This window comes from Schistocerca cancellata, chromosome 3, assembly GCF_023864275.1.
Source record: "Schistocerca cancellata isolate TAMUIC-IGC-003103 chromosome 3, iqSchCanc2.1, whole genome shotgun sequence".
Classification (NCBI taxonomy): Eukaryota; Metazoa; Arthropoda; class Insecta; order Orthoptera; family Acrididae; genus Schistocerca; species Schistocerca cancellata.
This window is the reverse complement of record NC_064628.1, coordinates 761,020,308-761,044,972: the sequence shown is the minus strand read 5'-3', so window position 1 is coordinate 761,044,972 and position 24,665 is coordinate 761,020,308. Positions and strand designations below refer to the sequence as shown.

The following is a 24,665-nucleotide window of genomic DNA, read 5'->3' as shown; positions in this document are numbered from 1 at the left end:
CTGAAGCAGAATCACTTGAACAAACGTTATTTGTAAATCTATTACCGCGAAACTTTCGCTTTTTAAATAATGATGCACTCCTAGGCATCATAGAAACTACGCACTCACCACTGAAAGTCAAAACAAGACAGATAACAAACTCCAAATGAGCGACAAACTAAACTCGAGGCTCAAAACAAACACTCACAGATCAAAAACTGAACAATAAACACAGCTAGTCGTAAAAACAATGGTACCTATGGAAGGATCAAAGATTCTACAACTGAAGAGTGAAATCCACAGCCTTCTATATGTAATGTTTTCGGAAATGCGAAGATTTAAATGTGTACAAATCACAAGATGGGTAACTTTGCTGGGCGCACATGTAATTTTGAAAAATTAAATAAAAATACTTCCAATTGGAATTTCTTAACAAATTTTGCACCATTTTAAGCAGAAAATTTCAAATTAAGTTATAAGGTTAAAAACTGAAAATGTGAATTTTTTCCATTTTCCGGCATTCCAACTCCCCTTAAACTGATTTCTTGTTCTATTGTCTTCCTAGGACCCCCTCAGTGATTTTTCCAATTGTTTTAACCCCTTATTCACTTATGAATTTAGCTTTTTTTCTACTTTTCACTTACTTTTTTCCCTAATTGTCTCATTCTTATGTTTTCTCATCTCTGTTGCAGCCCACTCCTTTCCTTTCTTTGATTTTTGTTTCTTCCAGTGTTTACCTTGTACTATCAGTCTTTCTTTTGCTTATGTGCAGCATTTTGTCTGTCAACTCGGCCCTCCTGGTTTGTCATAATTTCGAATCTCTCCTACTACTGATATTTCAAACTTATTTTTATTTTTCATTATCCTGCTGTGGTGCATCCTTTCTGATTTCCTACCTAACCCTTGAGTAGTTTTGTTTTGTCAGAGCCTTTTGTCTCTCTTTTTGGATTAAGATCTATTGAGAATACAGGGTGTCCCGGGAGGAATGGTTGGTATTGAGGGTTATGACAGGAACGATCATCCGAAGCAAGAAAGTCTAGTAAACATGGGCTCTAAAATGCGTACCTTAAGAGGTATGAACACTCCTTCATCTTTGATACTGTGAAACAAGTCTCTTCTTCTGCAAGCATTTTGCTTTCCATATTTTGGGAAAAAGTGGTATGGAGCAAAACGAGAGAAAAATATCTAGTGAATATGGGGTCTAAAGTGCATACCTTTAGAGCTGTGAGCACATGTTTCGTGTTCGCTACTGTGAAACACATCTGAACAAGTGCTCATAGCTCTTAAGCTATGCACTTTAGAGCCCATGTTAACTGGACATTTTTTCCTTGTTTTATTTAGTTCATATTACCTCCTCCCACAATATGGAAAACAAAGAGAGATTGCAGTATAATAGATGTGTTTCACAGTATTGAAGATGAAGAAGTGCTCATAGCTCTTAGGTATGCATTTTAGAGATCATGTTTACTAGACTTTTTTGCTTTGAATGATCATTCCTGACATATCTGTGAAAACGGATCATTCCTGCTAGGACACTCTGTACATAGCTTCTTCCGAAAATGTTTGTTGCTATCATTTAGTGAACTACGTATAAGATCGTTTTTGCCTTTATGTGGTTATAGTTTTGCAGTTTATGTATTTCTACTCATGGATATAAAAAATGTACCTTCTGTTTCCAGAACATATATAAATTTGTTTTAAAAATTAAGAACTGATTTGCATAATCTAGTGGCACATAAGTAGCCATGTATCACTAATATGTATCACATTAGATTTTATTTGTGATTTAATTCAGAAAACTAAAATCTATGTTTAAACATTTACATTAGCCAGTGCTACTTCCGTTACTGCAATGAGCTAATTATTGTAATAAACTCATACATTCTGATAATCAGCTTTATCAACATATCAGTTTTATATATTTTAAAGACATTGATCTCTCAATATTTTACTCACAATATTTTTTTTTTTTTAGGACTGTTACAGATTTTATGGAAATGGTGATTTTTCCGTTGATGATGATGGTACTGACAAATACTGTCGTTGGTGTGGCCAAGGTGGTACTCTCTATTGTTGTGCTGAATGCACTTGTGCATTTTGCAAGGTAAAAGGATTTAGCAATCAAACTTGTAGTAGTGTGGTCTTTGACTGTAGTGGAACTTCAGTAGTTGTTAAACTTGTAAGAATATTTTAATGATTTCAGAAAGACTGCTTTTTTTAGAATGAAAGATAGCTAATTAGCAAAAAGTAAAAAGCTAGGAGAAGTGTCCTTTTCTGCCATGGTATCATTGTATACATGAATGAACATGAAAATGAAGGGTAGTATATACCAAGTTGTTAGAGCAGTGCTTTTCTTCACTGTTTTTCACCTCTCCCGCCTCTCAACTTATATATTTTAATCAAGCCTCATAAAATTGTGGAATTTTAAAAATGACATTCATGGAAATATGTTCTTCAAAACAGGTAGGTGAATGGAAAAGACATGGTGTAAAAAAAAGGTAAAATTTTGAAAGTGAATGACAAATCAGCGAAATAGTTGTGTCTTAGATACATGAATGCACCCAGAGCACATTTAGGCTGGATTCTTTACCTCAGAGACAGATCTTATTTAATGTGTACACTGTTGAACCCTATTGCATTGCTTGTAACTGGCTACAGAAAAGTAAATCCTCAGTCTATTCAGTGATAAACATCGAAGTTATTGATGATGCATATATATTGTGTGAGTGGTGCCACACAGCTAATACATCTTAGAAAAAATCATTTTTCAAACTCACCAAAAGCAGCTGATGAAATAAATCTTTGTTAACTATATTGATAGTTAATAAAGATTTATTTCATCAGCAGCTCTTTGCAATTTTGAAATATAACTAAAAGTTTTCAGATAGATTTATATAATGGTAAGACAGAGATTTAGGAACCAGATTTTAAATTGTAAGACATTTCCAGGGGCAGATGTGGACTCTGACCACAATCTATTGGTTATGAACTGTAGATTGAAAATGAAGAAACTGCAAAAAGGTGGGAATTTAAGGAGATGGGACTTGGATAAACTGACTAAACCAGAGGTTGTACAGTTTCAGGGAGAGCATAAGGGAACAATTGACAGGAATGGGGGAAAGAAATACAGTAGAAGAAGAATGGGTAGCTTTGAGGGATGAAGTAGTGAAGGCAGCAGAGGATCAAGTAGGTAAAAAGACGAGGGCTAGTAGAAATCCTTGGGTAACAGAAGAAATATTGAATTTGATTGATGAAATGAGAAAATATAAAAATGCAGTAAATGAAGCAGGCAAAAAGGAATACAAACGTCTCAAAAATAAGATCGACAGGAAGTGCAAAATGGCTAAGCAAGGATGGCTAGAGGACAAATGTAAGGATGTAGAGGCTTATCTCACTAGGGGTAAGATAGATATTGTCTACAGGAAAATTAAAGAGACCTTTGGAGAAAAGAGAACCACTTGTATGAATATCAAGAGCTCAGATGGAAACCCAGTTCTAAGCAAAAAAGGGAAAGCAGAAAGATGTAAGGAATATATAGAGGGTCTATACAAGGGCGATGTACTTGAGGACAATATTATGGAAATGGAAGAAGATGTAGATGAAGATGAAATGGGAGATATGATACTGCGTGAAGAGTTTGACAGGGCACTGAAAGACCTGAGTCGAAACAAGGCCCCGGGAGTAGATAACATTCCATTAGAACTACTGACAGCCTTGGGGGAGCCAGTCCTTCCAAAACTCTACCATCTGGTGAGCAAGATGTATGAGACAGGCAAAATACCCTCAGACTTCAAGAAGAATATAATAATTCCAATCCCAAAGAAAGCAGGTGTTGACAGATGTGAAAATTACCAAACTATCAGTTTAATAAGTCACGGCTGCAAAATACTATTGCGAATTCTTTACAGACGAATGGAAAAACTAGTAGAAGCCGACCTTGGGGAAGATCAGTTTGGATTCCATAGAAATATTGGAACACTTGATGCAATACCGACCCTACGACTTATCTTGGAAGCCAGATTAAGGAAAGGCAAACCTACGTTTCTAGCATTTGTGACTTCGAGAAAGCTTTTGACAATGTTGACTGGAATACTCTTTCAGATTCTGAAGGTGGCAGGGGTAAAATACAGAGAGTGAAAGGCTATTTACAAATGGCAGTTATAAGAGTTGAGGGGCATGAAAGGGAAGCAGTGGTTGGGAAGGGAGTGAGACAGGGTTGTAGCCTCTCCCTGATGTTATTCAATCTGTATATTGAGCAAGCAGTGAGGGAAACAAAAGAAAAATTTGGAGTAGGTTTTAAAATCCATGGAGAAGAAATGAAAACTTTGAGGCTCGCCGATGACATTGTAATTCTGTCAGAGACAGCAAAGGACTTGGAAGAGCAGTTGAACGGAATGGATAGCGTCTTGAAAGGAGGATATAAGATGAACATCAACAAAAGCAAAACGAGGATAATGGAATGTAGTCGAACTAAGTCGGGAGATGCTGAGGGTATTAGATTAGGAAATGAGACACTTAAAGTAGTAAAGGAGTTTTGCTATTTGGGGAGCAAAATAACTGATGATGGTTGAAGTAGAGAGGATATAAAATGTAGACTGGCAATGGCAAGGAAAGCGTTTCTGAAGAAGAAAAATTTGTTAACATTGAGTATAGATTTAAGTGTCAGGAAGTCATTTCTGAAAGTATTTGTATGGAGTGTAGCCATGTATGGAAGTGAAACATGGACGATAAATAGTTTGGACAAGAAGAGAATAGAAGCTTTCGAAATGTCGTCTGTAAAGTACACAAGCGGCAAGATGCAGTCAATACCTTCGCTGCGCAGTGCCGATGGTACTGTTACCGACAACTGTGCCACTAAAGTGGAGTTATTGAACGCAGTTTTCTGAAATTCCTTCACCAGGGAAGATGAATGGAATATTCCAGAATTTGAAACACGAACAGCTGCTAGCATGAGTTTCTTAGAAGTAGATATCTTAGGGGTTACGAAGTAACTCAAATCGCTTGATACGGGCAAGTCTTCAGGTCCAGATTGTATACCGATTAGGTTCCTTTCAGATTACGCTGATACAATCGCTCCCTACTTAGCAATCATATACAACCGTTCGCTCACCGATAGATCTGTACCTACAGATTGGAAAATTGCGCAGGTCGCACCAGTGTTTAAGAAGGGTAGTAGGAGTAATCCATCGAACTACAGACCTATATCATTGACGTCGGTTTGCAGTAGGGTTTTGGAGCATATACTGTATTAAAACATTATGAATCACCTCGAAGGGAACGATCTATTGATATGTAATCAGCATGGTTTCAGAAAACATCGTTATTGTGCAACACAGCTAGCTCTTTATTCGCACGAAGTAATGGCCGATATCGACAGGGGATCTCAAGTTGATTCCGTATTTCCAGATTTCCGGAAAGCTTTTGACATCGTTCCTCACAAGCGACTTCTAATCAAGCTGCAGGCCTATGGGGTATCATCTCAGTTGTGCGACTGGATTCGTGATTTCCTGTCAGGAAGGTCGCAGTTCATAGTATAGACGGCAAATCATCTAGTAAAACTGAAGTGATATCAGGTGTTCCCCAGGGAAGTGTCCTGGGACCTCTGCTGTTCCTGATCTATATAAATGACCTGGGTGACAATCTGAGCAGTTCTCTTAGGTTGTTCGCAGATGATGCTGTAATTTATTGTCTAGTAAGGTCATCCAAAAACCGGTATCAGTTGCAAAGCGATTTAGAAAAGATGGCTGTATGGTGTGTCAGGTGGCAGTTGATGCTAAATAACAAAAAGTGTGAGGTGATCCACATGAGTTCCAAAAGAAATCCGTTGGAATTCGATTACTCGATAAATAGTACAATTCTCAAGGCTGTCAATTCAACTAAGTACCTGGGTGTTAAAATTACGAACAACTTCAGTTGGAAAGACCACATAGATAATATTGTGGGGAAGGCGAGCCAAAGGTTGCATTTCATTGGCAGGACACTTAGAAGATGCAACAAGTCCACTAAAGAGACAGCTTACACTACTCGTTCATTCTCTGTTAGAATATTGCTGCGCCTTGTGGGATCATTGCCAGGTGGGATTGACGGAGGACATTGAAAGGGTGCAAAAAAGGGCAACTCGTTTTGTATTACCACGTAATAGAGGAGAGAGTGTGGCAGATATGATACGCGAATTGGGATGGAAGTCATTAAAGCAAAGACGTTTTTCGTCGCGTTGAGATCTATTTACGAAATTTCAGTCACCAATGCGAAAATATTTTGTTGAGCCCAACCTACATAGGTAGGAATGATCATCAAAATAAAATAAGAGAAATCAGAGCTCGAACAGAAAGTTTTCGGTGTTCGTTTTTACCGTGCGCTGTTCGGGAGTGGAATGGTAGAGAGATAGTATGATTGTGGTTTGATGAACCCTCTGCCAAGCACTTAAATGTGAATTGCAGAGTAGTCATGTAGATGTAGATGTAGATGTAGAAATGTGGTGCTACAGAAGAATGCTGAAGATTAGATGGGTAGATCACATAACTAATGAGGAGGTATTGAATAGAATTGGGGAGAAGAGTAGCTTCTGGCACAACTTGACTAGAAGAAGGGATCGATTGGTAGGACATATTCTGAGGCATCAAGGGATCACCAATTTAGTATTGGAGGGCAGCGTGGGGGGTAAAAATTGTAGAGGGAGACAAAGAGATGAATACACCAAGCAGATTCAGAAGGATGTAGGTTGCAGTAGGCACTGAGAGATGAAGAAGCTTGCACAGGAAAGAGTAGCATGGAGAGCTGCATGAAACCAGTCTCAGGACTGAAGACAACAACAACAACAACAACTTTTTTCTTATTTTTTGCTACATGATTTCTAATGTCGTCTTTTTGTGTTTGTGGCCTTTTTGTGTTTGTTGGAATGCAACAAAGAACTACCTACCTCGCCCCTTTTATCGTCCATTCACTTAGTTTCTTCTGTTTTCTGTTTAATTTCGTTACCATGAGAGTTATGTCTTCGCTCCAGTTTGTTACATAATTCATTTGCTGTGTATACGTCGACTAGTAATTCCTGACTTGCACTTATTCATAGCTCACATTCATAGCTCACTGAGCAAACATCAGTTTTTAAATAATTTTCACATTAAAGGTCCCTGTACCACTGTCATAAGAGAAAACTTGATACATATATTGGTTGTAAACTTCTTGTTTGATGTTTGAGGTGCATTGTACTCTTTATTTTGGAAAATCTGTATAGCTCACCAGAAACACTTCATGTCATTTTTACTTTTCTGTTTATTTCTTTACCTACCTGCCTGCCTAGTCATTGTCTTTAATTGCCCTAATCACAAAAACTCTGTTAACTAGTTATACGACTTCACTGTTAATTTGTAGAAGTTTCTTCTTCATTGTATTTATTATTTATGACTTTAGTCTTATTAGAATAGATTTTCAGGCCCTCTTTCAAATGCAGACTATAAAGTTCTTTCATTTGTTGTTGATATTCACCTGCTCTAGAGAAGAATTTTACAGCATTATCAGAAAAATGGACGTGGTTCAGGTGTGTTCCATTAACATGCATTCCTTCTTCATTTTTTCTATTTCAAGGATATAAAAAGTCTCCTAGAGCTGCTGAAAAAATGTTTAAGTGATTTCCATTGAAAGTACAAATTATTGTAACCTATCACAACTTATTATTACAGGGCGTGGCAGGGAACATCCTTATTTGAAATGCATACCACACAGTGATCATTACTCATTGTTGTATGGGATTGAGTGGATTTGGAAGGGGGCAACTTGCTTTTTCCAAAGGCCATTCGGTCATTGCAACCCTGCATGCATTAATGTAACAGTTCAATATTGTGCCTGCAGGTCATTTCCCTGATAAAAAATTGATTGTTATGTGGGTGGACATGTTTATGTATACTGACAGTGTGCGGGAAAAGAAACCAGAACATTCAAGAATCACTAGGTTGCCAAAAATGCCAAGAAAGTAAGGCTGACCAGTTTAAACTCCCCCAAGCAATCAGCAGGCAAATGTGCAGCTGCTCTTGCAATTTCTGATTGTGCAGTGAGACAATTTCTTCATGAAGACTTGAAATTTCATCTATAAAAACTGGCGATGGTGCACACACTTAATCCATGCAATTTTGTTCCATGAAAAAAATGCTTGTGAAGCCTTAATCAAAAGCCTGCTTCATGATGCCCTTGTGTTCTTCATTGACGAGGCAAATTTTCATTTGGTAGGATGTGTAAGTAAACAAAACATGTGATACTTGAGTGCTGCGAATCCCCAGTGACAGTTTCGGGTGTGTTATCCAAAATTGTCATTAGTGGCCCATGATTTTTCAAAGAGAATGAAAGGGCAGTTACAGTCACTTCTGGGCCTTATGTCCAGATGATTGAGGAGTTTTTTCTTCCCGAACTTGAAGAAAAAGATGCGGGGATATCTGGATCCAACAAGACAACACTATACCTCACACAATGTGAAAGTCAATGACACTCTTGCACAAACACTTCCCCCACTGTGTCATCTCTTTGATGGTAAATGTTAATGGGCATCATGCTCACCAGATTTTGCTCCCTGCAACTTTTTCTTATGGGGCTGTCTTAAATCCTTGGTGTATACCAATTGTCCACAGACTGCAGGTGAGCTGTGGAAGAATATTTGTGCTGCTATATGGACAGAGAAATGCTGGACAAAGTGGACTGAAACTTCTGATTTGAACTCTCCAAATGTATTAAGCAGAAAGATCACCTTCAAGATATCATTATCAAAACCTAATGAAATATAGCTTTAAACCTACCTCTTTGTAAAAAGAAGAAGATTAAATTGATATCTCTAATATTGTCACTTTTACGACATTTTTCTTTAAAATAAAGAAGTTCCTGTACCACATGCCATATTTTCACTACATATTTTGGAGGGTTACATCTTTCATTAGGTGGGTTTACGTCAATTAATAAGTCTTAGATATATTGTATGTAAAACTTTTGGGCGATTTGCGACTCTGTCTTACAGTTGTCACAGGATCCTTTACTGATCATGTTTATATTACATATATTATGTATCAGTCTTTTCAGAGTGTATGTGATATAGATTCAATACATGTGTGAATCAATGTGCTGTTCATATGAATGTAAGTATAAGGCTATAAGAACAATTAATTCAGAGCATATGCTGTACATTACAAACATTCTATATTCCAGGCATGTATCAAGCGCAATTTGAAGCGATCGATTCTTAAGGATATAGAATCAGAGGACTGGAAGTGTTTTGTTTGTTATGGAAAGCCTTTGTGGGATCTCAGAGCAATTTGTTGGGCATCAAAGAAATATTCGGAACAAGTACGTAGGTAAGTGCCCAGATTTTGTCCTGCAGCTTATTAGGCAAGAAATGTTTTATCATATAGTCATATCAATCGTAAGTGTGACTTCAATATTATTTTAAAAGTAGATTGAACCTCCTTTGAAAAGCAGTTTTTGTGGCGCAGTGGTAAGACACTGGACTCATATTAAAAAGGACAGTGGTTCAAATACAATCTTTCTGTCCAGATTTATGTTTTCTGTGCTTACTCTAAACTACTTCAGGTGAATTTTCAGATTTTTTTTTCCAAGGGGTAAGACCACTTTCCATACCTATTTTTTCACCTTCTATCTTGTGTTCTATCTCTGATGACCTCATTGTCATTGATAGGCATTTGAACCTTCATCACCGTGTTTCATATTATTAGGTAATGGACAACATTTTACCTTGAGAGACACTGTACATACTAAGAAACATTTCTTCATACGTATGTACCAATAGAAATGGTTATCGAGGACTTGATGCTGGTGTGTTTACAAAGCTGACATACATAGTGGACATGATAAAAATAAAGATCCTGCAATAGAATAAATATTTCTGATAACAGTTTGCTGACTGGTTTATCATTAAACTTGTGTTAAACGTTATCTCATTGCAGAATTCAGATAGTGTGTTCTTGTGCCTTAACATGTCAACAGTATGATTCTTTGAACAGGAGTATTTTATTTAAAATAATGTTTGCAAATAAACTTTTATAATTTACCTTTGTTTATCATGATGCATGAAAAAACTACAAAATACGCTTTATCATAAAGTATTGATGTGTTGTGTTGACATGTGTGTATTCTTGTGTGTGGTCTTTTCGAAAGTTAGGTATGGCTTTATTTAATTCAGTTTTCTTCTTTATTCAACTAGGGAGCAGAGACTGAAAAATCAGAGAGCTTTAGAGAAATTGAAGGAAAGGCGGATGAATCATGTACCAAGAAGGGTGCGTATAGCAGCTAAACTCCTAACAATTTTCTTTTCTCATGATACAGTCAAATATATATGCAAGTACTGCAAACTGTTGAAAGCAAGGGGAAATGACACCTGTTATTTTTCACGAGGGCATTGCAGTTCTACCTTGTGTTTAAATGATGATGATGGCACTTTCTTGGGAAAAATAGTCCACCATTTGGATCTCCGGGCAGGAACTGCAAGAACTATGTCTTCATCAGGAAAAACAAAACTGACTTTGCAAAGTAGACATGTGGAATGTTAATTTTCTTAATTATGTTGGTGGGCTAGAGAATTTGAAAAAAGAAATGGATAGTTTGAAGTTAGATATAGTGGGAATTATTGAAGTGTTTTGGCAGACAGAATGGGACTTTGTCAGGTGAGTATATGGTTATAATTAGAAGAGCAAATAGGGGTAATGCAGGAGTAGGTCCACTAAAGAATAAGAAAATAACAGTGAAGGTGAGATTGTATGAACAGCGCATTATTGTAGCTAAGACAGACATAAAGCCAACACTCGTGACAGTACTTAAAGTTTATCTTACTGTTTTACCAAAGTATAAGATGACCCTTAATAGAAGACGGCGACTTTTTTTTTTTTTTAAAAAGAGGCTTCTTCAGAAAAATCTATTTTAACATATTCTGAATATAGACTGTTTTATTGTCTTTAAGTATCTGCCTAAAAAATTAGCATTATACCTGTTTTAAACTTAGTCATTTATTGATTGTCCACATTTTGATAATACAACAAGAAATAATATAGGCAAAAAGAAATGGTTTACATTAATTTTTATCTTCACCACCTTTTCTGCATACTAACTCTGTTGTCTGTTGTATAACTATTTTTAATTGGCAACATCATCCTAACAGCACAGTTGTTCAAGTTATATCTTTGTTGTGTGTGTGTGTGTGTGTGTGTGTGTGTGTGTGTGTGTGTGTGTGTGTGTTTCCCCACCTTGAATACATATCGGATTTCGCTTCTATACTGACATGAGAATATTACAGTATTTCTTGCTTCCAAGTGTATCATCTACATGCTGCTCTCTCTCTCATTTGCTGCATGGAACCCACAGGTGACACATTCCCTTTCACTCCTCATGGTGAGTGTTGACAACATTGTTGCAGGACTTCTTCCATCTCGTGCAGAAATGTATACCATTGTTGTGTATTTATCTAATTTCAATGTCGATTCAAAGGGATTCGGTTACACTGCAGTTTACATGTGGTAGATGGTCATAAAAATCCAAAGTACATGGTATAGATTTCTGTGGTTGGCAGCACAATGTAATGTGCTGCCCACTTACTACTCTCCTCCCGACACTCATCCTAGTTCTCAGACAAGCCGGTAACACTGTTCCCTCTCCAACTCTTCTGTAGTGCTGTGCTTGAGCAACAATGAAACACAGACTGTCGTATCTTCTAGGTCGCATGTCATATGTAACAAAAACAACAACAACAACCACCACCAATACATAAGTTAAAGCTTGCAGTTGCGATTCAGTGAAATTCTCGAACTTTTGCTCATCCTGCTATCTAGTGACATCTGTTGGTACTATCTCCATGATGTGTCTTGCTGCTTTAATTTACCTTCAATTTAGCAATTATGGTCAGTTTAATATGATGTACCTGTTTTGTTTTGTAGACATTTGATTCAGGATTAATTTTTTTTTTGTTTTTTTTTTTTTTTTTTTTTGTGTTTTTTTTTTTTTGTTTTTTTTTTTGTTTCATCTGAATGTAACCATCTTATTCCAAAGCAGCAGTAGTTTAATACGCAAATACAAGGTGGCTACATAGTTTTCGAATGATGAATTAGGGATAAAACCTCATCTTCTAGTTGAGTAAATCCAATATATGCCAACAAGCTTCACAGATGAAGAAGAGATTCACACTGTGTGTGACAAAATAAAAGAAATTATTCACATAATTAACAGAGAAGAAAATGTAATTTTGATGGGGAATGGAATTCGATAATAGGAGAAAGAAAAATAGTAGAATATTGACTGGGAAAAAGGAATGAAAGAGGAAGATAGCTGGTGGAATTTTCCACAAAGCATAATGTAATAATGCTAATACTTGATTTAAGAAGTGTGAAAGAAGTGGAAGAGACCTAGTTTCAGACCGATTATATAATGATATGATAAGACAGAGATTTCAAAATCAGATTGTAAACTGTAAGGCATTCAAGGGGCAGATGTGGACTTTGATCATGACATATTGTTTATGAACTGCAGACTAAAAGTGACAAAACTGCAGATATGTTGGAAATTAAGTTGTGCAACATGGATAAATTGAAGGAAGCAGAGGCTGTTGAGACTGTCAGAGGGAGTATTAGGCAATGTTGAACTAAAACAAGGGTAAGGAACACAATAGGAAAGAAGTGGGTAACTTTGGTAGATGAAATAGGAAAGACAACAGAGGATCACATAGCTAAAAAGACAAGGCCAAGTACAAATCCATAAATAACTCTGGAGATGCTGAATTTAATTGACAAAAGGAGGTATAAAATTCCAGCAAATAAAGCAAACACAAGGGAATACGGAAGTCTAAAAATTGAGATTTACGTGCAAACTGGCAAAGCAAGAATGGCAAGACAAGAAATGCAAGGCTATAGAATCAGGTTTGACTATGAGAAAGACAGATGCAGCGTATTGGAAAATTGGAGGCCTTTGAAGAAATGAGAAGCAGCAATGTAAATAATAAAGGCTCAGATGGCAAGCCAGTACCAAGGGGAAAAGGGAAGGAATATGTAGAAATTGTACATAAGCAAAACAAACTTGAAGGTAATATTGTAGAGAAAGACATGGAAGTAAAAGCTCACAAGATGAGAGATATGATAATGCGAGAATTCGACACAGCTCTGAAAGACATAAGCTGAAGCAAGTTCCATGGCGTACATGACGAGCGCTTGTAGGTAGCACACCGCGCCTTGTACACATCCACCACAGCACTCGTGGGCTACAGCACTAAGTTATGACACCTGAAGATGGGCTTATAAGAGCCTGAAACCGGCCATGTGATAATAAAAGAACTTTACAACTGTAGCGGTATTTTCAACCTCTGGCACTCATTCTTAGTTGCTGGGCTATGACTGTAGCAGCTGTGGGTAGCTGTTCAGCGACTGATGATATGGTACAGCTGTGACATCTGGCTGAGTGAAGCTGTGCGGCCACTTTTATATGCGTACAGCAGAAGAATATTGCATCTGTGAACTATTTGGCGGATGCAACAAGTAGTCCTTGGTGTCATCATCCTTTATGGCGGCAGATATAACTGTCACCATATGTAGTGGACTACAACTGTTGCCATATGTAGTGGACTATTTTTAAGTCTTTTGGCGGAAGCCTAATAAGGTACCTGTTACGTGCTCTATCTGTGTGACGACTGATTAGAACTTTGTGGCGTCACAATAGAGACTGGTGTGACATGTAGCACCCTGTGAAGGTGGACACAACAGACAACAACAACAACAACATTACTTCATCGTTACTCTTTAGTTAATCACTATTCATCCATAATTCCACTTTTAATTATTATTAAGTTGTCTGTTTAATCCACGCATTAGTACTGATTCTCATTCATAAAACCTACATCTACAGATACCACATTATACAGGGTTATTACAAATGATTGAAGCGATTTCACAGCTCTACAATAACTTTATTATTTGAGATATTTTCAAAATAAAAACTCAAAAGGTTTTTTTAGGCATTCACAAATGTTTGATATGTGCCCCTTTAGTGATTCGGCAGACATCAAGCTGATAATCAAGTTCCTCCCACACTCGGGCGCAGCATGTCCCCATCAATGAGTTCGAAAGCAAAGTTGATGCGAACTCGCAGTTCTGGCACGGTTCTTGGTAGAGGAGGTTTAAACACTGAATCTTTCACATAACCCCACAGAAAGAAATCGCATGGGGTTAAGTCGGGAGAGCATGGAGGCCATGACATGAATTGCTGATCATGATCTCCACCACGACCGATCCATCGGTTTTCCTATCTCCTGTTTAAAAAATGCTGAACATCATGATGGAAGTGTGGTGGAGCACCATCCTGTTGAAAGATGAAGTCGGCACTGTCGGTCTCCAGTTGCGGCATGAGCCAATTTTTCGCGGGCTACGCATGAAACTTGCCCGCACGCGTTCAACCGTTTCTTCACTCACTGCAGGCCGACCCATTGATTTCCCCTTACAGAGGCATCCAGAAGCTTTAAACTGCGCATACCATCGCTGAATGGAGTTAGCAGTTGGTGGGTCTTTGTTGAACTTCGTCCTGAAGTGTCGTTGCACTGTTATGACTGACTGATGTGAGTGCATTTCAAGCACGACATACGCTTTCTCGGCTCCTGTCGCCATTTTGTCTCACTGCGCTCTCGAGCGCTCTGACAGCAGAAAACTGAAGTGCGGCTTCAGCCGAACAAAACTTTATGAGTTTTTCTACGTATCTGTAGTGTGTCGTGACCATATGTCAATGACTGGAGCTACAGTGAATTTATGAAATCACTTCAATCATTTGTAATAGCCCTGTATTTCGTCTTGTCAGTGACCAAATTTGCAGTTACCATGTAAATTACTTATATTTCTGTGTAAGTACATTCCCATGTGACTCAGTCAATACAAACCATTACACACATGATTTTACAAGTCTCAACTGCAAGCACCACCATTCACAATCAATCTAACCTTCCATTGACACACAAATGAACAAGCTTCCGATTATGCTTCAAAGATGAACCAAACCCTGATAAACAAACTGCGCTGCACAGAGAAGTTAAACACAGTAAAACAAATAACTGTGCAGAATCTTCATGAGATGTATGTAATAAAGAAACTAGACTAAAAATTACGTAAAATTACAATGCAATAACATGCCATATGCATACAAGACCTTGCACAAGAACACATAAGAACTGAACAATAGACGATGACTGCACAAAGGACGCAACAGAGCAAGAATCCAGAACTGCAGCGGAGTGTGCGCTGATATGAAACTTTCTGGCAGATTAAAACTGTGTGCCGGACTGAGACTTGAACTCGGGACCTTTGCCTTTCGCGGGCAAGTGCTCTTCCAACTGAGCTACCCAAGTGCGACTCACACCCCGCCCTCACAGCTTTACTTCTGCCAGTACCTCGCCTCCTACCTTCCAAACTTTACAGAAGCTCTCCTTCCCAGGAGAGCTTCTGTAAAGTTTGGAAGGTAGGAGGCGAGGTACTGGCAGAAGTAAAGCTGTGAAGGAGAGCTTCTGTAAAGTTTGGAAGGTAGGAGGCGAGGTACTGGCAGAAGTAAAGCTGTGAGGGCGGGGCGTGAGTCGTGCTTGGGTAGCTTAGTTGGCAGAGCACTTGCCCGCGAAAGGCAGAGGTCCCGAGTTCGAGTCTCGGTCCGGCACACAGTTTTAATCTGCCAGAATGTTTCAGAGCAAGAATCCACACATAAAACAAAATAGGACACAGAACAGGCAACACAACACAGAAAAAACTTCAAAAACAGGAAGTAATCACCTATTGATTCAACAAATCAGGCATATACAAACTTCCATGCAACTCTTTTCAGTTAGCCTACATAGGGAAAACATGTGGAAACTGTAAAATGAGATATTCAGAGCACCTCAGACCTCTCAAAGGTAACAGCTCCCATAGTACATTTGCTGACCAATTAATAGCCCAGAACCACCATCCTACTAAAGTAGAAACAGATTTATAAATACTAAAATCCAGCCACACCCTATACCACAAATTTAAACAGAAAGATGATTCCACATACAGAAACAAGCAGAGAGAAAGTAAACAAAGTTCAAATTTGGTGTGAAACTGATATGAAAACATCAGTGAGCACTAGGCAGTCAGCAACAACATAAATGTTGAAAAAGTATGACTTACAAATGGAGTTCCTCAGAAATAGGTGTTGGATATCTATATGTATTTCCATGACAGAGCAGCATGCAGATGAGGACTGATGCTTCGAAAATAACTGTAAGTAACTACAAGCTATAGTTGCAAAATATATTCTTGCAACAAATTTATGTTCGTAGATAGATTCATTAGGTCAGTAAGCAACTTCACACCTCACAATAACATAATTTAGTTGCATGTGGTTAGCTACCGGTATACAGTAATGTAAAAAGGCTCCTATAGAACCCAGTGATGAAGAAAAATAAGGTAATAATTTGAACAGACATAAACTGTTTGTAAGCCTAATTTTGTTAGAATAATTATTACCTAAAAATGTTTGCATTTTACATAACTCAATAAAAATACCCACTGATGAGTGCACAAAGCTGCTGAAATGTTTGGGCATTTATAAACAACAGTTGTTTGCATGATAGGCAGACCTGAATTCCCATAGTTCAGCCTGCAAACATGGCTATTGCTAGTGCTTCAAAGCATGACATCATCATAGTCATCAACACTTCAACTCAATTACATAAGTGCACCATCATGAACATAGTACATATCTGTATTTCAATTTTATCACTAGTGAATTTTTATCATTACTACTTCATCGAGATTGTGGCAAGAGCGTACCTCACTACTTCCCCCTCAAGATTTTCAAAACATTATGTGATCTGACTTTACACAAAACATTCTTCTTCTTCCAGTAGTTAACAATTAAAGGATGCACGAGATAATTAGTGAAAACTCTTCTACATGACATACGTTATCTCGTGTAACTCATTATCTGCAACATAAAGATCAACAACACTTCTGTTCTTCAGTATAGCTGACCTTTAACCACTGACTGTAGAAACGAGAAATCTGACTTCACATTTTCCCAATAACTAATTGGACATACATACCATTTTTTCCAGCACAGCATTATTGTTAGCATGATTTAGTGTCAATCTACTCCAAAACAGAATCATAGTACAAATATTATATCAACTGAACTAGAAACATAATGGTTAAGAAAACATAATGTATTTTCAGTTCCAGAAACTGAAAAAAAAGTTTCATGCGATAAGCAAAAATGTATTCAGATCTCAATAATATGAGGTCACCTCCAAATGATAAAAATTTATTTCCTTACCACAACTACCAATCAGACAAAGGATGAAAGGAATAGATAGAAATAACAAGCTGCGACATTGTCGCGAATAAAACAGTGACCTATATATACAATAAGTTTCCTTTAATTTACGTCTATGGTCACAAACTTTTTGTTAACAGATAACCGGTTTCGGTCTATAATGACCATCATCAGATCTGCATCAAAATTGGGAAAACATAAATACACTCACAGATTGTCTACAGCTTAAAAACAATACATAGACCATAATGAAAAGTACTACTGACAAATATATGCATTTGTGCGCTTTAAGGATGAAGAGGCATACCTGTTTTATAAAGAACAAAGTCCTAATGTACTGCAGCCATAGTGGCATAGTCAAATGTTCTATGGCTATGGCTGCAGTAAATTGAGACTTTGTTTTTTATAAAACGGGTATGCCTCTTCATCCTTAAAGCGCACATATGCGTATATTTGTCAGTAGTACTTTTCATTATGGTCTATGTATTGTTTTTAATCTGTAGACAATCTGAGAGTGTATTTATGTTTTCCCATTTTTGCTGCAGATCTGATGATGGTCATTATAGACCGAAACCGGTAATCTGTTAACAAAAAGTTTGTGACTGTAGACATAAATTAAAGGAAACTTATTAGATAGAAATAACTTTGACAGATGAAGAGGAAAGATGATGAAAAAAAGATAACAGTTCAGACAGTGCTACTTGGTTTGAGGCCCAGTCTCTCACTTAAATCAACTGTCAGATTAAAACTGTGCAACTTTTTGATAGTAGCAAACATATTATAGTTTCACGTACTTTATTAACTCTTTTCTTAAATTTATTTGATAGGTCAAATTTGCGAATTTTCTCACCAGGCCCAAGCACTCCAAATGAATCACTACAAACCAATTACCACAGTACCATTAGGTTATTTTCAATCAATTTTAAGCAGTTTACAGAATTTAAACAGTCTTCATCAAACTGGTTCCTTACATACAATAGATATAGAATAACTTTCTGCTTTCATTGTTGAGATCCCATTTACTTTTGACAACTCAAAATACATCTCCATCACTTTCCTCTGACAAAAAAGTATCTTTTTTAATTCATGTGAACTGGTAGACAATGCATCCCCAAACAAGGAGTCCAAACAATGTTCAGTCAATATGTCTGGTCAAATTTCCAATATTTGATACTCTAAAAATATTTCTGTGGGTAGGTAATTTATTCATTTAACTGAAAACTTAAAAATTCCACATGCATATGGAAAATTTATATACGAACGTTGGTCAACTTCACTTTTTGTAATGCTTTCGGGCTCTTTGTAGTCTACTACTGAATTTACACAGATTTTTAGTGAGATAGCAATTTTCTCCAAATAACAAGTTTGTTGCAGTATATGCAAATGAAATATATATTGTACTTACATTATTGGATGGTGTTTTCTATGATTGTCAATTATAGGCATTCATTAATTACCTGGATTTTTTGCTATTCTGCATAAATCAGTTTCAACATCTGATTAAGTCAGTCTTCTATTTATTCACAATTTAATCTACACACAACATTTGAAGACAGCATTAATATGTACTATGTCTTGCAGCTCTGCTTACTCTGCCACGTATTGTACTGCTAGCATCACTACAAATGTAGTACAACAAACTCTCCCACCAAAAACTCTTGATGCAGCAGCAGTGCCAATAATTTTCATTTTTAGTTTCTGTTGTATAATTGATATTATAACATGCATTTATAGAAATTCATTTTGTAACATTTTATTGTACATTGTAATTGTTGTTGTTGTTGTGGTCTTCAGTCCTGAGACTGGTTTGATGCAGCTCTCCATGCTACTCTATCCTGTGCAAGCTTCTTCATCTCCCAGTACCTACTGCAACCTACATCCTTCTGAATCTGCTTAGTGTATTCATCTCTTGGTATCCCTCTACGATTTTTACCCTCCACGCTGCCCTCCAAAGCTAAATTTGTGATCCCTTGATGCCTCAAAACATGTCCTACCAACCGATCCCTTCTTCTAGTCAAGTTGTGCCACAAACTTCTCTTCTCCCCAATCCTATTCAATACCTCCTCATTAGTTACGTGATCTACCCACCTTATCTTCAGCATTCTTCTGTAGCACCACATTTCGAAATCTTCTATTCTCTTCTTGTCCATACTAGTTATCGTCCATGTTTCACTTCCATACATGGCTACACTCCATACAAATACTTTCAGAAACGACTTCCTGACACTTAAATCTATACTCGATGTTAACAAATTTCTCTTCTTCAGAAATGATTTCCTTGCCATTGCCAGTCTACATTTTATATCCTCTCTACTTCGACCATCATCAGTTATTTTACTCCCTAAATAGCAAAACTCCTTTGCTACTTTAAGTGTCTCATTTCCTAATCTAATTCCCTCAGCATCACCTGACTTAATTCGACTACATTCCATTATCCTTGTTTTACTTTTGTTGATGTTGTTCTTATATCCTTCCTTCAAGACGCCATCCATTCCGTTCAACTGCTCTTCCAAGTCCTTTGCTGTCTCTGACAGAATTACAATGTCATCGGCGAACCTCAAAGTTTTTACTTCTTCTCCATGAATTTTAATACCTACTCCGAATTTTTCTTTTGTTTCCTTTACTGCTTGCTCAATTGTAATTAGGGAGTTAATTAAAAAGTTTCCAATAGCTGGTTTTTATAATATGAGAGTATCACATGCTTAACCATGATTTACGCAATCTTTACTACCAAAGTAAATCTGTAATGATTTTTCTGTATTTTGCCTACAAAAGTGATAACTTGAACTTATCAGTACTGTGCTGAAACTTAAACTGAAGAGACCAATACCCACTAAAATGAACTCTCACATCTTAATATATTACTACGAAAATGAGGAGAGTGCCAGATTTCGTAACATTTTGTGAAACTCACCAGTTCTGCATTATTTGTTGTGTTACCGTTTACTCAAAATTTTCCTATCCCTAGTAATACCAAGCAACAGTCCTTTAATTTTGGGAATGGCTGGACTAACATTGCTATCTGAAAAGCCGGCTGTTGTGGCCAAGCAGTTCTAGGCGCTTCAGTCCGGAATCGTGCTGCTGCTGCTATGGTCGCAGGTTTGAATCCTGCCTTAGGCATAGATGTGTGTGATGTCCTTAGGTTAGTTAGGTTTAAGTAGTTCTAAGTCTAAGGGTCTGATGACCTCAGATATTAAGTCCCATAGTGCTCAGAGCCATTTGAATTACTTTGAGCTATCTGTACAGCAAAACAACAAGCTATAGGTCTAGACGCAATGCAAAGTAATGCGATTGGTGTGATGCATAACCTCATGAGGGTATTCACCGTAGCTGCAGCAACAGAGGATAGAAGGTAGAACAGTGTTGCTGCCCATGAGGGAGTTCTGATGCGCTGGAGTCTCTCATAGTCATCATCTTATGTGGGCTCAAAAACAGAATACTGGCAGCTCTTAAAGTTGGTCCTTATGCTATCTTACCACCTTAAATATGTGAGTCGTGAAGTTTTGCAGTCTTGTATTTCTTATATTTTGATAAAAATATGGTTTGCTGTGCGTGGGTCATAGACACACTTCTTGCCATGTTAGGACATTCCTTGATTTCAGCTGTAATCCCCAGCCAGTGTGTAATGCCTAGCAAGAGCCTTCAACATGGACATCGCACAATGGCTGTGGAAAAGCAGTGGTAGCACCCCGATATTAAAAATTCATTTGCCCTTTCATACCATGACATCAGCTCATTACGATGACTGTAATTTGATCTGTATTTGAGACGACATACCCTAACTTAATCCAGGTGAAAAAAGCTCAGAAAATTGATCACACAAACCATTCAAGGCCAGAGTTGTGTAAGATACCGCATAGGTTTGTTCGGTGATTGAGAATTCGAAAGCATTTTATGAGTCTAAACCAAATATATTTTTTGAAATGGGATTACTAAGAATTATAATGTACAGACTATAGTTTTATATGAAACCCTGTTTGTTAATTGTTCCTCAGCAGAAATATGTTGACTGCTTCAATTAAATAAACAGATGCATTCAAAGGCAAATTTACATGAACACACAGGATGTGATTCAAAAGTTTCAAGACTTAACTCAGAACTAGAAATTTATTGGACATTTAAGTGCAGCGGACTAAAAGTTCTTCAAAATAGGATCCTTCAGCATCAACACAGCACTGCCAGCGTGTCTTCCACTGTTCATAGCCCTTCTGGAAGGCCTCTGGCGTCATGCTGTCAAGGGCTCTCGTCGAAGCCTGCTGGATGGCACCAATGGAGTCAAATCGCTTCCCTTTTAGGCCTGTCTTGATTCGGGGGAAGAGAAAAAAGTCACTTGGAGCCAGGTTGGGGCTGTAGGGTGGCTGTGGCAGTGTTGTCACATTGAACTTGACCAAAACTTCGGCGGCGGTGCGCAACGTGTCAGTGGGCGCGTTTCCATGGTGGAGAATCCAATTGCCCTTGATCGCCAGGCAGACGTGGTGAACTCGGTCTCTCAAGCAGCGGAGCACTCCAGCGTGAAAGTCACCTGTGGCAGTCTGTACATGAGCAACAAACTCCTTGTGAATCACTCCATTACCATTCTGTGAGGAAGCTTTAGGCCAACAGGGCCTTTGTCGGAGATAGAAAACATATGCGAACGCGCGCGCCCACACACACACACACACACACACACACACACAGTCTCTGGCTGCTGAGGCCACACTGCGAGCAGCTGCACCTGATGGGACACGCAACCAGGTGGTGGGGGTGGGAGGAGGCTGGGATGGGGAGGGGAAAGGATAGCAAGTTAGGAGTGAGGGATGGTAAAGTGCAGCTTGTGGGAACATACAGAGATGGGATGGAGAGAGGGTAGGGCAGCTAGGTGCAGACAGGAGATTAGATTGGGGTGGGGGTGGGGGGAGCAGCTAGCAGAAAAGAGAGAAGTAAAAAGATTGTGAGTGTGTTGATGGAATGGAAGACTACTGCGGAGTGCTGGTATGGGAAGAGGGATGGGACTAGAGGGTAAGAATAAAGACTAACAAAGGTTAAGGTCGGGAGTGTTCTGGAATGTAGGATATATTGCAGGGACAGGTCCCATCTGCGCAACTCAGAAAAGCTGGTGTTGGTGCAAAGGATCCAGATGGTATAGGCTGAGAAGCAGTCATTGAAATGAAGACTGTCGCGTTGGGCAGCGTGCTCAGCAATGGGGTGGTCCAGCTGTTTTTTGGCCACAGTTCGTTGGTGGCCATTCATCCAGACAGACAGCTAGTTACTTGTCATGCCCACATAGACTGCACCACAATGGTTTTAGCTTAGCTTGTAGATCACATGACTGATTTCACAGGTTGTTCTGCCTTTTGTGGGATAGGTTATGCTTGTGACCAGATTGGGGTAGGTGGTGCCTTTGGTGGGATAGGTGTCGCTTGTGACTGGACTAGAGTAGGTGGTGGTGGGACGATGTATGTGACAGGTCTTGCATCTAGATCTATTACAGGGATATGGGCCATGAGGCAAGAGGTTGGGAGCAGGAGCTGTGTAGGGATGGACAAGGATATTGTGTAGGTTCGAAGGGCGGTGGAATATTACTGTGGGAGGGACATTCCTCATTTCAGTGCATGACGAGAGGTAGTCTAAATCCTGGCAGAGAATGTGATTCACATGCTACAGACCTGGGTGATACTAAGTCACAAGGGGAATGCTCTTCTGTGGCCTGAAGGTGGGACTTTGTGAGGTTGTGAGTGACTGGAGACAAAGGCATGGGAGATCTGTTTTCATGCAAGATTGGTAGGGCAATTAAGGCCTGTGAAGGCCTCAGTGAGACCCTCGGTGTATCTCGAGAGGGACTGCTCATCACTGCAGATGCAACAGCCATGGGTGGCTAGGCTGTATGATGATTTCACTTCTTGGCATGGAATGGGTCAAAGTAGAGGTATTTCTGCTGGTTAGTAGGTTTGATGTGGACTGAGTTACTGATGTAGTCATCTTTGAGGTGAAGGTCAACACTGAGGAAGGTGCCTTGTTGGGTTGAGTAGGACCAGGTCAAGTGAATGTGGGAGAAGGTGTTCATGTTCTGGAGGAATGTGGGTAGGTTGTGCTCACCCTCGATCCAGATCATGAAGATGTCATCAGTGAGTCTGAAGCAGGTGAGGGGTTTAGAATTCTAGGTGTTTAGGAAGGATTCCTCTAGAAGGCACACGATGGTGCCATGCTAGTGCCCTTAGCCGTAATCCGGATTTGTTTGTAGGTAATTCTTCCCACCACCATCTACTCCAGTCTGGTCACAAGTATCACCTATCCCATCAAAGGCAGGACTACCTGTGAAACCAGCCATGTGAACTACAAGCTAAGCTGCAACCACTGTGCTGCATTCTACGTGGGCATGGTAAGCAACAAGCTGTCTGCCTGCATGAATGGCCACTGACAAACTATAGCCAGGAAACAACTGGACCACCCCATTACTGATCATGCTGCCCAACATGACAGTCTTCATTTCAGTGACTGCTTCACAGCCTGTGCCATCTGGATCCTTCCCACCAACACTAGCTTTTTTGAATTGTGCAGGTGGGAAATCTCCCTGCAATATATCCTGTGTTCCCATACCCCTCATGTCCTCAACCTTCGTTATTCTTTGTCCTTTCCCTCTAGCACTTCAGTTTCCATTCTAGCACTACACAGTCCTCTACTCCAACAACACACCCACAGTCTTTTTACCTACTTCCTTTCCCAATAATTACCCCCACCTCCATCTAACCTCCTAACTGCACCTAGCTGCCCTACTCTCTCCCATCTCATCCCTGTATGCTCCCACAAGCAGCACTTTACCGTCCCCCAGCATTCGCCTGCTATCCCTTTCCCTCCCCTCCCCACCCCAGCCTCCATGTTACCCCCACCATCCGGTTGCGTCTCCCATCATGCGCAGCTGCTCGCAGTGTGGCCTCAGCAGCCAGAGACTACAGTCATGTGTGTCAGTTTCGTTAGCATGAGTGTATGTGTTATATCTCCAACGAAGGCCTTGGTGGCCCAAAGCACAATTTTTTACCAGACTTTTTGTTGTATCTATCTGTGATTAATCATCTCCACTATATGCTGAGTAGCAACTATCCTTTTCATAATATTGTTACATTCCATCCTGGATTATCCATTGTTGACTCACCATGGTACACAAAACAGGTCAGAACACTGTTGCAGAAGTAATAAAACCAGTATGCCAAATTTAAGAGAACACAAAATCCCAGAGATTAACAAACAAAATTTAACTCTCTCTTGAAATCTGGCAGAAAATCCTGAGAATGTCTTGTCATAAGTGAAGTACACCAGTGTCAAGACACAATCAATACCTTCATGTGCGATGGCGAAGGTAATGTTACCAGTGGCAGTGCCACTACAGCATAGTGACTAAATACAGTTTTCGT

The 24,665-nt window shown here is 38.9% G+C and overlaps 1 protein-coding gene across 2 annotated transcripts in view; it reads left to right on the top strand.

Moving 5' to 3' along the window:
- The window catches only part of LOC126175787 (transcriptional regulator ATRX homolog), a 483,984-nt gene that overhangs the window by 78,935 nt on the left and 380,384 nt on the right, over positions 1-24,665 (top strand). For both annotated transcript variants that reach the window (XM_049922765.1, XM_049922764.1), the window contains exons 5-7: positions 1,955-2,083; positions 9,166-9,311; positions 10,178-10,250. In XM_049922765.1, the coding sequence (XP_049778722.1) occupies positions 1,955-2,083; positions 9,166-9,311; positions 10,178-10,250 (348 nt within the window). The remainder of the gene's footprint in view (positions 1-1,954; positions 2,084-9,165; positions 9,312-10,177; positions 10,251-24,665) is intronic.